Raw genomic sequence first — 12715 nt, forward strand, 5'->3', positions numbered from 1 at the left:
CCGAACTGTGTCGGTGGTTCTTTCTCTGATCACTTCATCTGTTGTTTGAAATCTTCTCATTTCTCTGTTTTGTGTCTCAAGAACATATGAGCGAGGACGCACATGTGGAATCCTTAACGGGAGTCTTTTTAGCACCTGTGATGTTTTCAAGAGGCGTGACATTAAGTTTATTAAGTTAACTGACATTACGTGGCTCGAAAATGACACCTCCCTAAACTCGTCTAGTTAAATGCTTCGCCTCCTCGTGTCTCTTCCTCGCCTCCTCTGTTTGCATCTCAGGTGGGCGGGGCTAAGACCAGAGGCGAGGTGGTGAGGATGTCCAAACTGACAAATGAGAAGATGCAAGTGTTGGTAGCATCAATGCATTTTAAAATACAGTAACTACACTGTTAAATGGGAAAAGGCCTGAACTCAGACAACTTAATCGATTCATTCAATGTAAAGTTAAAAAGGTCTATAATCTAAAATCTATATTTGGAAAAACAAATGTCCTGGTTGTGTTCAATAATCCATTTCTTCAGTTCTAAATGTTGCCAATAAAATAAAAAGAATACAGAAATATGAATATAAATGAGCTGAACCGTCGTATTGTTACAGCTTTAGTTGCAGGAGGTTTGGAAATGTGCGTCTGTGATTTCTTCCTCCACTTCAGTACAACAGTGGGGAATAGGTGCTGGAAAATAACTAAGATTTGATCAGAAGACCCAAACCGTTTTCAATTAAACTACTTCCCACCAAAAAAATAGTCCCTATGAAAACTGATGAATGTCGTGTATAAATGGGCACATGTGCATAGCTTGATAGTTACCATTGAGGACTCTGAAGATGTTTTTGTTTTACTAAGCAGAGAGGAAGATTTATCTACACAAAACTACACATGGTGTGATTTTAAAAGCCTGATTCTAATATTTAAAGCTAAAACATTACATTTACTTAAAGCCAATGCAGTAATACTACAGTCCTGCAACACACCCTCCTTTCATAAGAGATTATACAGTGCCTATAGAAAGTCATGATACCCTTTTGAAATAGTCACTTTTTTGTTTTACAGGCTGAAATGATAATAGATAAAAAAATATATTTTCCCCGTGTGATTTACACATTTTACCTTACATCATTCCAGTGAATTGTTTTTTTCAAAATTTCTGAAAATTAAAAAATGAAAAACTAGAATGGCAGGGTTTGAAAAGTGATGAGTCCCTTTAGAATAACCATTAGAAACATTCTCAGGTTTAACCAATCACCTTCCAGATTACACACCAAGTTAACTGGCCTCCACCTGACATCAACTGTGGTGTTTTTGATTTTACTGCAGAATAAAATCAGCTGTTCTGTTTAGTTGTGGATAGGCACACGTTAGAAGAAGGACCGTTCAGAGTATTGTCCAGAACTGGAGGCATATGGCTCCACCCAGACCTGGCCTAGATCGGGCCGCCCCTCCAATCTGGAGGACCGAGCCAGGAAAAGATTGATCAGGGAAGCTGCCAAGAGGTCCATGGTGACCTTGAAGGAGTTCCAAGTCTTAATGGCAGAGGTTGGTCGATCTGTGCATGTGACAACAATTTCACAAGTTCTCCATGTTTGGCAGGGTGGAGAGAAAGAAGCCTCTTCTGAAAAAATGTCACACTGAGTCTCCTTTACAGTAAACCAAAAAAAACATACTGAAGATTGTGATGCCATGTGGCAAAAGGTTTATGGTCAGGTGAGACCAAATCTGGAGTTTTTGGGCTGAACTCTAAGCTCTATGTTTGTCAGAAACCAAACACAGCACGCCACCCAAAACACAGCATACCTACAGTGAAGCCTGGTGGTGGCAGCATCATGTTGTGGGCTTGTTTCTCTTCAGCAGGGACTGGGCACTTGGTCAGGACTGAAGGGAACATGGATGCTGCCAAGTCCACCCAAATTCTTGAGGAAAACCCTTGTCCCTCTGTTAGACACTTGAAAATGGGCAGGGGTTCACCTTCCAGCATGACAACCACCCAAAACACACCTCCATAAAAACAACACAGTGTCTAAAGGACAGGAAGGTGAATGTCCTGGAGTGGCCCAGTCAGAGCCCTGACCTGAATCCTACAGAACATCTGTGGATGGACTTGAAGAGTGCAGTCCATCAGCGCTCACCTCAGAATCTAACTGAACTCCAACAGTTCTGCAGGAAGAATGGGGAAATATTTCCAGTCTAGGTGCCCAAAGCTGGTAGAGACAACTGTTTCTGCTATTTTGTCTACTCCATTTCTAATGATGAGAGCAGGAAACAAAAACACAACTGAGGCTTTACAACATACATTTTCAATAACACAACCGTAGGTTATCAGATATATTATAAAACCTCCTGTTATCTTAAGCCATCAGTGGTAAAATCCAGATATATGCAGAAAGGAACGTGACATATTTCAGTCCTGTTACACAGTAGGAGTGCAGCAGTCTTTAAATGTTGCATCAAGTAAATGTTGCAAAAGCTGAAAAAGCACATTTCCAACAATCAACACTGTAACTTTCCCTGAATGAATGTGCAGTCTCTGTCACTAGAGGGCGATGTTTACAAAGAAATCAGCTGAGACTTGGACCGTCTCACTGAAAGAAATCTCCATAATTAGTCCTCAGGTATTCTTTTTTTAAATTTTTCTTTTACAAACATACTCTATGTAAAATCCGTCCGTGAACATTGCTGCTTTGTGCCAAACAGAGAACAAAACACTTCAACGCTTCATTTGTCAGATACCTCATGTTCATGTATAGTTCGTGTCTCGGGTGGATTCTTCTCTGTTGTCTGCTTTAATTTAAGTAAGAGTGCAGGAGGAGACAGCTTCAGGCCTGTTCTGCTATCAGTCCACACCCACCACACATTACTTAACACTTTCGAGTCACCAGATGAGCTGCAGCTCTTCCTTTTACTCTCAAATCAAAAGCAACACTTAGCAGCACTCAGGAATCTGCAGTGTAAGCTAGCACGCTTCTGATTGGACGATGCTGAAAACGAGGATAAGATGCTGCCTAAACTTAACAACAAACAAAACTTAACTATCACCTTTAGTTGCCTAAACTTAACCGTCACCTATAGTTGCCTAAACTGAACCTTTACCTTTTGTTGCCTAAACTGAGCGTTCAACTTTTTCCCCCCTAAACTTAACCATCAACTTTTGTTGCCTAAACTGAACCTTCACCTTTTTTTTTGCCTAAACTTAATCGTCACCTTTAGTTGCCTAAACTGAACCTTCACCTTTTGTTGCCTAAACTGAACCTTCACCTTTTGTTGACTAAACTGAACCTTCACCTTTTTTCCCCCTAAACTGAACCTTCAACATTTGTTGCCTAAACTGAACCTTCACCTTTTTTCCCTAAACTTAACGTCATCTTTTGTCGTCACATTTTCTTGGCATTTCAACGCACTTTCAACAAAATTAAAATGATAACTAACATAGTGTTTGGTAAACTGTACCACATTACCAACACAGGGAGCATCTTGCTTTGAGGCGACGGTGCTAACCACCTGCACCACCGGTTACTTTACCGTTCAGGTTAGGTTAATTGCTGACTTTTTAATCCCCCGAAGGTGTGATTGGTTGTCCGTCTCTATGTGTCCGCTGTGATTGACTGGTGACCTGTCCATGGCGTACCCCGCCTCTCCCCCAACATCAGCTGGGATCAGCTTCACCCCCAGCGACCCTGTCAAGGAGAGGTGCGTACAACTACTGGAATGTACCAATCTGTATTTGCTGGAGTGGCCTGTTTGGGACTTTTAGGGGCGCTACAACTAGCTTTGGGATTATCGCAGCACATTTTTGTGGAAATGAGAAAGTTTGAATGGTGACTAATCACACATTCTGGATTTGGTGTTTTCATGCGCTTTAACAACTGTGAATAATGACAACCAACAAGAGTTATCCGTCAAAATCTGGGATTTCAGGGGACTATAACATCAGGAGTTCTGATAAGCCCCATATCAAATGTGGACCATGGCCTTGGACAAATATACGTCCTTTACTTTTTCTATTAGCACTTTATCCATGATACTGCACAGACTGTGTTTTGTTACATTTTTGGGGAAAGATTTATTTTGCTTGAGTCATTTTAAATTGTCATAAATCGTCGTTTGCGCAGCTGTTGCTGCTTTATCAAATCCTACTGAGGACCCCAGAAGCGTCTGTTCCGTCCCTGGAAACCGGGAAAATGATTCATTAAAAAGGGAAAGACTGACTTGGGGCTTAGTTTACCAGACTGTAATATTTTCCCCATTGATTCACGAAATGAAGAAAGGGGGTTAAAGCCTCAGTCAGTTTCCCTCCGCTGATCCCCCCTTCTTCCCGAAAAAGCAGATCTGCGCTGCTGTCTCCTTGTGGCCGAGACGCACAGAAGCCCTCCATCACCGGAAAGGAATGCAGAAAACTATGTAAAAGTTTCCGAGTGTGTGTGTTCGTCCCTGCGTGTGTGTCTCCAAGCACTTTTAGAGGGTTACACATCATTTTTTGGACCGGCTGGATGTCGTAAGAGCTCGCGGCGGGGCAGGCAGAGCTGGGAGCAGCCCCCCTGTTAAGTAGCAGATTGTGTGGAGAGTCTTCCCACTTGGAAAGAGGCTCGCCGACGCGTCTGGGAACCGAAAACCCGCGGAGCTCTCTGACTTCAACTCCGGACCACCTCACTCTCCCTTTTCTTAAGTTGGAGGTCTACAACAGAGAATTAAACCGTTTTTTTAAATTTTTAATTTCTTGAACCAAACCAAAGGATTTCGACAGTCTCCTCTATAGGTCAGTCCTGCATGACTTATTTTCCAGGTGAATTATTTGAGTTCCAGGCGACTTTATGACACGTCGATTAAACACTTTATTTTAGTTTTAAAGGCTGTGTTGTTTCCACACTTAACTATCTCTAATGCTTCAGTTACCATCCAATTTCAATCGGAATATTTCAGGAAACGCGGGGACTATTTCTTGCCATTGTGGTGCGTAATTGCGCACGGCGCTAGGATTTGACTCTCGGTTAATCTGCACTTTGGAATTACTTTCTCTCTGCGTTAGAGTGAGTATATGTCATAAGGACAGATATTGCTTGTGTAAATATAATCAAAATTGAGGCTTTGCAGTGTAAATGCACCAGAATCGAAGCTGCTTTAACAAGTGAAACAGAATCTAACACAGAGCCAGATTTGTCTCTGTGCGCCTTTATTTTAAAGGCAGGTTTCCATTATATTAAGCGTGTTGCTTAAAGCTGCTATTTTTTTTTTTACTGAACTAATTCATACATATAAAGTCTGTCATGTCACATTTTTTGGCTGTCTGAGGAGCAGTTTTTAGGAGCATTTGTTAAAAATTCCTGACCTTAAAGCTGCGTTTTCTGGGCATTAAGCAACTAACTCATGCTACATGTATATTTCAATGCTATGAGTTGTACATGAAGCAGGTGATGGAGGTTTGACATTCACATTCAGGTTGCTTTAAGGTCTTGTGAAGCCCTGAGGCTGCTCCGGGGCTGATGTTAAAAAGGTCTAAACAGCCTCATTGGTTCCTCTCTTGCAGCTTCATTCATGTGCTGTTGAGCCAGAGGAGCTGAAGATGAAGAGCAGGCTGTCTCTGGTGGCGGCTGCCCTCCTGGCACTGCTGCTGTCCTCCTCTCAGGCCCAGGATCAAGGTAAAGCCACTCCTCCTCCTCCTCCTCCTCTTCTTCTCTGTGATCCAACACATCTGACTTCAACTCATTTCACCTCTCTGCCTTTTTTCTCTGCCTTAATATTTAGCCTGAATAAAGAAAAATCACACAGAGAAAGAAAATGCGTGTTTTGTGAATTGATTTGTTTGAACTCATTTGCCTTTTTTTCAGCCTCAGTTTAATCTTTGATTGATGATTTTTCTTTTCTCCCTCCTGTCTCTTCAATAATTCCAGTTTCCAGTGGGAATTCGCAAGATTTGCTTTCTCAGCTTCAGATATCTGGTTTGAATTCATGCATAGCGTCTTTGTCCAAACCAGTAGCACTTCAGAAAGGATTTCTTTTCCACGAGTGTAACTTGCTTAAAGCAGTGAAGTATCTGTGACATAAAAGTACCGGTATATCAAAATATGGCCTCCAGTTGGTGATAAGGCCACCGCTATGAGGAAAAATGTGTTTATATTGTAAGAAAAGCTTAATTATTTAGATTTTCTCCCTTAAAGAAAAAACTTCAAAGGCATTTATTTATATCTGTCAGCCTTGAAAGACAGTAATCTAAAGAAACAAGAATGTATTTTAGTCTCTACGGCATCACCATGTGAGGCTGTAGAACCGGTTAAGTAGGGCATTTTTCCATCTTCAGACAGATGTAGTTTGATCTGTTTTACACCAGGAGGGGCCCTCGCTCAAAGTCGACTATCTGTTACTGTAGCCTACATTTCTCCAGTTTCAGAAAAGAAAGAAAAAAATCCAGACGGCAAGTGGCCAAGTTTCCTCCCTACGTCCTTTCTCCTGATGGAACGGAAAGACAAAATATGAGTTTCACATTATTTTCCAGAGGTTTTAGAGGTTAGGAGATCTGCTGCTCTGGATTTTCTCTCAGAATAAAAAAAAAGTGCAGGAAAAGCTCATCAAATCATCACGAGGACAATCTTTCTTTTCTGACCTCCTGTGACCCCCTTTGACGTCCCAGCGGGGTCCCTCACTCTCTCTCTCTCTCTCTCTCTCACACACACACACACACACACACACAATCTCTCTCTCTCTCTCTCTCTCTCTCTCTCTCTCTCTCTCTCTCTCTCTCTCTCAATCTCTCTCCCCCTCTCTCTCTCTCTCTCTCTCTCTCTCTCTCTCTCTCTCTCTCTCTCTCTCTCTCTCTCTCTCTCAGAAGTCATAATGGGGTCCTATATATTCTCCAGCGTGGAATAGTTTGACATGCTGGGGCCAGAGTTAAAGGCTCAAAACACCTTGAAGAGAAAAAAGACTCTTAACAGGAAGGCCTCTGCTCTAAACTATCATATTTGAGGTGAAAAATTACAAAGTAAAAGCAGTTTAGAGCACAGACCTGGATGCCAAAAGCTTCAAATAAAAGCTCAAAATGTGAGTGTGGATGGTGTGTGTGTGTGTGTGTGTTTGTACAAGTGTGTGTCCATTTGGTTTACGAGCTGGAGTGTTTTTTGGGGTAGTTTTTGTCCATTTGGAAACAGAAGCAGCAGTCCCGTGGCCCTTGAATTGACTCACCAGGTTGGTGGTTCCTCCATTTTTGACTGTCACCCTCCCCGGTCAAGCCTCTTGGCTTCACGATAATATTTTACAACGATATTCTTCACTCCCACACTAACAGATAGAGTGGTTGGCGGTCTAGAAAAATGTCATCTTTAAACTCTAGCTAGATTAGGTGTTGTATAATGTTTGGTTTGTTTGAGTCATTTTGCACAGCTTTACTTCTTTGTTTCTGCAGCACTCCCGGAGAATCTGTGCAGCTGCAGAGCTTTGTAAAAATGAGCTCAGATTATCGTTTGATTAACGTTCCTCCAGCCTGAATAGATTAAGAATTAGACTCACTGTTTCCACCAGTTTCTTACATGAGGATGTTTCAGTTTAGGCAAGTGAAAGTTAAGGACATAAGTGTTTTAAGAGAAAAGTCTTGAGACTAGCATCACTACCAATACAGTTTACAGTTTATTAATAATGCTTTCACCTCATAAATCACAGCAGATTAATCCTTTCTTGCTGGAAAAACAGATTATCTCCCGCTTAAAGCATCAGAACCAGGTGTGTAGTTACATTCTTTAGATGAATGTGTCATTAAGCTACTTTTAATGTGTTTAATAGTAGATAGTTTAGTTTATTTTAAGCTCTTATCAAGATTACATTCAAGAAGGTCCTATCCACGGAGTAGCATAAAGATAATTGTTGCATTATAGCAAGCTAGTTTTTATTTGTATTTGTTTATAACTTCAACCCCAACCTGAAGAATATCATCTTAAAATATTCAAAAATTAATAATCTGTGGTCCCTCGTGTACATGGAGACTTTTAGTCCGTTGCCCCAAGTTGTGTTTAAACAACTTTTCATGTACACGTGATGCATGATATCCTCCCATGTCCGTGATCACAAGTTCATCTGTGTGCACTTTTCTTCTTGTTTGTTGGTGAACGTCACAAAGACCGGCGGTTCTTAAATTACAGTCCAGATCAAAACATTCAGGGTCTGGAAGTCTGAAGTAGTTTAAGAACCTCTGGTGCAGATTTTTTTTTTCTTTTGGGGAAACATGAAAAAAGACGTACACATGTCTTCACTGACATTGTGTATTCTTTTATGAGGTTTGCAATGGAGACAATGGAAGTCATCAATTAGATCTTCGTCCATTGTATAATCAACATATGAGAGTTTCATCATTAGATTTGTGTGTTTTTTGTTTTTTGGTCAATTCAACATGAGTTGGATTGAGGTCATGGACAGTCTGCTGGATGTCAGCCGGTCCATGTTGTAGTTTGTTGGTAGGGGTGGAAATGTGGAAAAGTTGGCTGGTGATTTCCAGAATTAGATAAACTCTTCCAATACATCACCAGCCAAAGATATTTTTTTATTTCCAGGATACAAACTTGGCTTAAATGATCCGTATGGAAGCAAAAGGAACATCATAACAATTACATTTTTTAAAACTTCAATCCATTTTAAGGATGCGCTTTGAATTTTGCGGGACGTTTTGCACTTTCAAAAACTTTTATTTCTTTGCAGGATCAAATTTTAGTTTTTTAATGTGCAATATAAAGTGACATAAAGTTTAATCAAAATTTCAACAGAAAATTAAATTGTCCAATATTTAAAAAAACAACAACAACATTAAGTTCCTTAGATTGTACTGCTCAATTATGAATCTCAAATTTTTGGTTAAAAATCAAGATGCTTTCGTTGTAACTGTGAGAATTTAACCTGAAGTTCAAATTTTCCATCAAATTTTTTCTTTTAATTTAAGCAATTCAACTTTTTTAACTTAACTATTTAATCTGAGCATCTTGAAACCATTTTATTTTCGATATTGGCCACCTGAATTTTCTTTTTGATGCTTAAAAAGGTCTCCCATGGCTCAAAACTCGAGTTTCAAATTGGCCTTTTTTTGCTTCCATAGCCCAGGTCACAGCCAAAATTCACCAAAGTTTTTCATCTTCCCACCCTGTTTGTGTTCCCTTCTTCTCGTCTGTAGGAAGGTAATGTTGTTGTGTTGTGTTTATTGTCTCATTGTTGTTGCTTGAGTTGTTGACTGTGGCTGCTGGCCACACAAGCTCAAACGGAGGTCATTTTTTTGTCTCCAAAATGGCTTCCCTCACATCTGTAGTTTGGTTTGTCTTTTGTGTTGTTTGCTCACGCCTCCAACAGTGCAACTTGTCAAACTTCACCCTAGAAGTGTTGACTGTTGGGAAAATCCCTTTACACTTCACATTACAATACATCCACCTCCCTAAAGGCTGCAGGATTAACTGTGTTTACCCTTTTATCTTCACAGTCGACCCTCCGTCAGATGTGAGGTTTAAGATTTTAAATGAGAACACAGTGCAAATGATCTGGAGAAAACCACAGTCGAGGATAGAGGGCTTCAGAATACAAGTGACCTCAGACACAGGTGGGTGCTCATTAAACCGGCGAGTTATGTCCTGCTGAGCCCGTAACATTACAAGTGTCATAAACCCAACAAGACATCAGTCTGCCCGGCAAGACTCGACACTCCCTGCAATTATCTAAAGATTTCTGCAGACACATGTTTGGCTCCAGGAGATCTAATGATAAAAAAAAGAGTGGGGAAAGAAAAGGATGAAATTACTTCCATGGAAAATTGTCAGCGTTAGTTTAAATCAGGGGTGTAGTCACCTCCATCTGAGTTCATCAAACAGCTGATGTGGTTTTGAAAAAAATTCTGCTACCTCCACACTTAACTCAGTATGGGGTAGTCTTTCCAGTTTTTTTTGGCCTGAGTTCCAATGAAATAAAGTCTCCATACTACAACATACAATATTTTTTAGACACTAGCGTGCTTCCAAGTTTTTGGCACCAGTTTGGGAAAAGCTTTCTCCTGTTTCAGCGGTTTCAGCAGGACACAAGTTGGTTGCAGTTGCCTTTTCATAAGTTCAATGACTGTTGACTGTTTATTTAATGGAGATTTACACAACTAGACTAGTTCTTACAAAGAAATAATGCTACTATACCATTAGTGCTGCTACAGTGCTAAGTGTAACTACATACTGGCAGAAATAATGTTAGCGTGCATATGATATTCAATACGCACTGAACTAACATAAGTCACTAACTGAAAGAACTAATCTCAGCTTGCATTTTAACATTCAGTAACTGTCTGTTGTGACTGTTAGCTAACTAAACTCTCTAACTGACAGAACCTTAGCATTACATTTCGTAACTTCAGAGTTAACTAACCTAACAAACAAATAACTAACCAATAAAAACTAATCTTAGTTTGAGTTCAGTAACAAGTTTAACTTCTAAGTACTGTAGAAAAAGCTAACATTAGCTAACTGACAGAAGTAATGTTAGTTTCCATATTTTTAGTTTATAATGTCTAGTTGTATCTGTTAGGCAATGTTAGCTAACTAAACTAGTCAACTGACAGAACTAACGTTAGCTTGTACCATAAATTTGATAACTGTCAGGTATCTGTTACGTACTGTTAGTTAACTTAACTAGCCAACTGACAGAACTAACCTCAGCTTGCAGATACATTTAATTACTGTCAGGTTCCCTTATGTACCGTTAGCTAACTTAACTAGCGAACTGATAAAACCAATGTTGGCTTTCATATTAACATTCAATAGATGTTAGTTGTGACTTTTACTTATTGTTAACTGAACCAACTGACAGAACTAACATTCACTTGCATATTACATTACATTAAATTCTGGTGTTACTCTCCGCTAACTGAACCAGCTAGCTTAACTGACAGAACTAACTTTAGCGATAGCTGCCAGAAAAGCTTTTCAACAATAATAATCTAAACTGTGAATACTTTAAATTATATTTCACAAAAAACCTCAAACATCAAATGTTATACCAATAACATTAACGATTAATGTTGGTAGGTTTCTTACTGGTCTACACTTAGTCTTTATCTGTAAACCACAAGTAGGCCCACAAGTAATTCAGTTTTAATTCAGTTTTAATTAATTTAAGTTACCTTTAAACCAGAAATTAAGTGTTTCAACTTGTCATACAGAGTGCACGTATAAGGGCTTAAACTGTCGTTAAATATACTTTGTAGAAATTAATTAGGTCTTTAGTTTTGCACAAAAGGCATCAGAAATACAACTGTTGACTATATGAGGCTAAGAGGGTTTTTGATAAATAACTATACTTGACTTAATGGAAGAACTGGGTGTTTAAGGGTTAAAATAATGTTTTGATTTATAGTAATGCGGAAAGTTTTCATTAAATTCAACCACAGTGTTGTTTTTTGTTTACACGGCCTCTTCCAGTCCTCAGGTCAACAGTTAGAATCAGGTTTTTCTGAAGCTCTTTTTTGACTCTTGGAGAAATGAAGTAATGCAATAGTTTTCCTAATGGTTTCCCTCTGACTTTATGCATTCTTTTAGAAGAACCAATGAAAGAATTTACTCTGCCTGCATCTGCGACTAAGACCTCCATTTCAGACCTGAGTCCAGATGTGGATTATGTCGTAACAATATCTGCATACGTTGGATTAGACGAGAGTCTGCCCATCTCCGGCCAGATCACAAGTGAGTCTCTGTGTGTGTGTGTGTGTGTGTGTGTGTGTGTGTGTGTGTGTGTGTGTGTGTGTGTGTGTGTGTGTGTGTGTGTAAAGTAGAACCAGACTCCCACCCAAATGCTTGTAAAGTTTGTCTGCAGCTGGTCAGTTTGGGCAGGAACCATGTGATGACCTGCTTCACCATACTGGCTGATAAAAAACCTAAAGAGCCTGTAAACTGAGTGGACCAATTAACATGTATTAAATTAAAAAAAACACAACACCATTTAGTAGTTGTTCTTGAGCTTTTTATTATATCGCATCTAGGATCTCAAGCTAAAAAGTTAGGGAACCACCAAGATCTACGGGTAAGATAAGAAAAGAGTAGTTACAGCAGTAAAGCAAAGTAAAGTAAGTCTGATTTGGCATTAGTGAGCTAGATTTAATGTCTACACTAATGTCATAGCAGCAGTTTGGTGGGGGGCGCCTGCTTGGCACTGCAGCTAACACTGACGAACTGAGAGAATCCTCCGAGCTCGGGGAGATTCCTTTGAAATCTGTCGGAAAAAACTATGACATCAACTTGTTCGTGTTCGCCATTTGGGAGCTTGTTTTGCACGTTCGTTTCAATAGTCTGCCATTTGTCGACAGTTACTGAGAGAAAAGTAATTTGTGACATTAAAAGGAAGATTTGTTCTTTATTGAGGATGGATGAAAGGATGAAACTTTACATGACTGTTTTTATTGTCTTTCAGTTGAGTCAAGTGGTGGCGCGAGAGGAACTTCCAGGAAACCCGTGCCTTCAGATTCAGTCAGTAAGTCCTTTAAACCTTAATTTGATGAACAGTTTCACTCAATCTCTGCTAAGATAATAGGTCACATACATTTAAGTCACCGCTCGCCTTTTTTTCCACTTCTCGAACTCTCTTCCTCGCTGCTGGGCGGTGTCCACCAGCGTGAGCTCAGCAGCGAAAGGAGGCTCCTTCTATATCGCACAACACCCCCATTGTATAGTAATAATCAAAATTAGGCCCCCATAAATCTCTGAAGTACTCGGTCATCGGTTTTGGTCCCCT

The 12715-nt window shown here is 39.9% G+C and overlaps 1 protein-coding gene across 1 annotated transcript in view; it reads left to right on the forward strand.

Moving 5' to 3' along the window:
• Positions 1–4521: 4521 nt before the first annotated feature.
• Positions 4522–12715, forward strand: part of col12a1b (collagen, type XII, alpha 1b) — a 149133-nt gene continuing 140939 nt past the window's right edge. The window contains 5 exon segments of the mRNA XM_083934198.1: positions 4522–4748; positions 5517–5628; positions 9435–9551; positions 11527–11670; positions 12395–12454. Of these exon segments, the coding sequence (XP_083790324.1) occupies positions 5553–5628; positions 9435–9551; positions 11527–11670; positions 12395–12454 (397 nt within the window). The 5' untranslated portion in view covers positions 4522–4748; positions 5517–5552.

Source organism: Echiichthys vipera, assembly GCF_963691815.1.
Source record: "Echiichthys vipera genome assembly, chromosome: 19".
Taxonomy (NCBI): Eukaryota; Metazoa; Chordata; class Actinopteri; order Perciformes; family Trachinidae; genus Echiichthys; species Echiichthys vipera.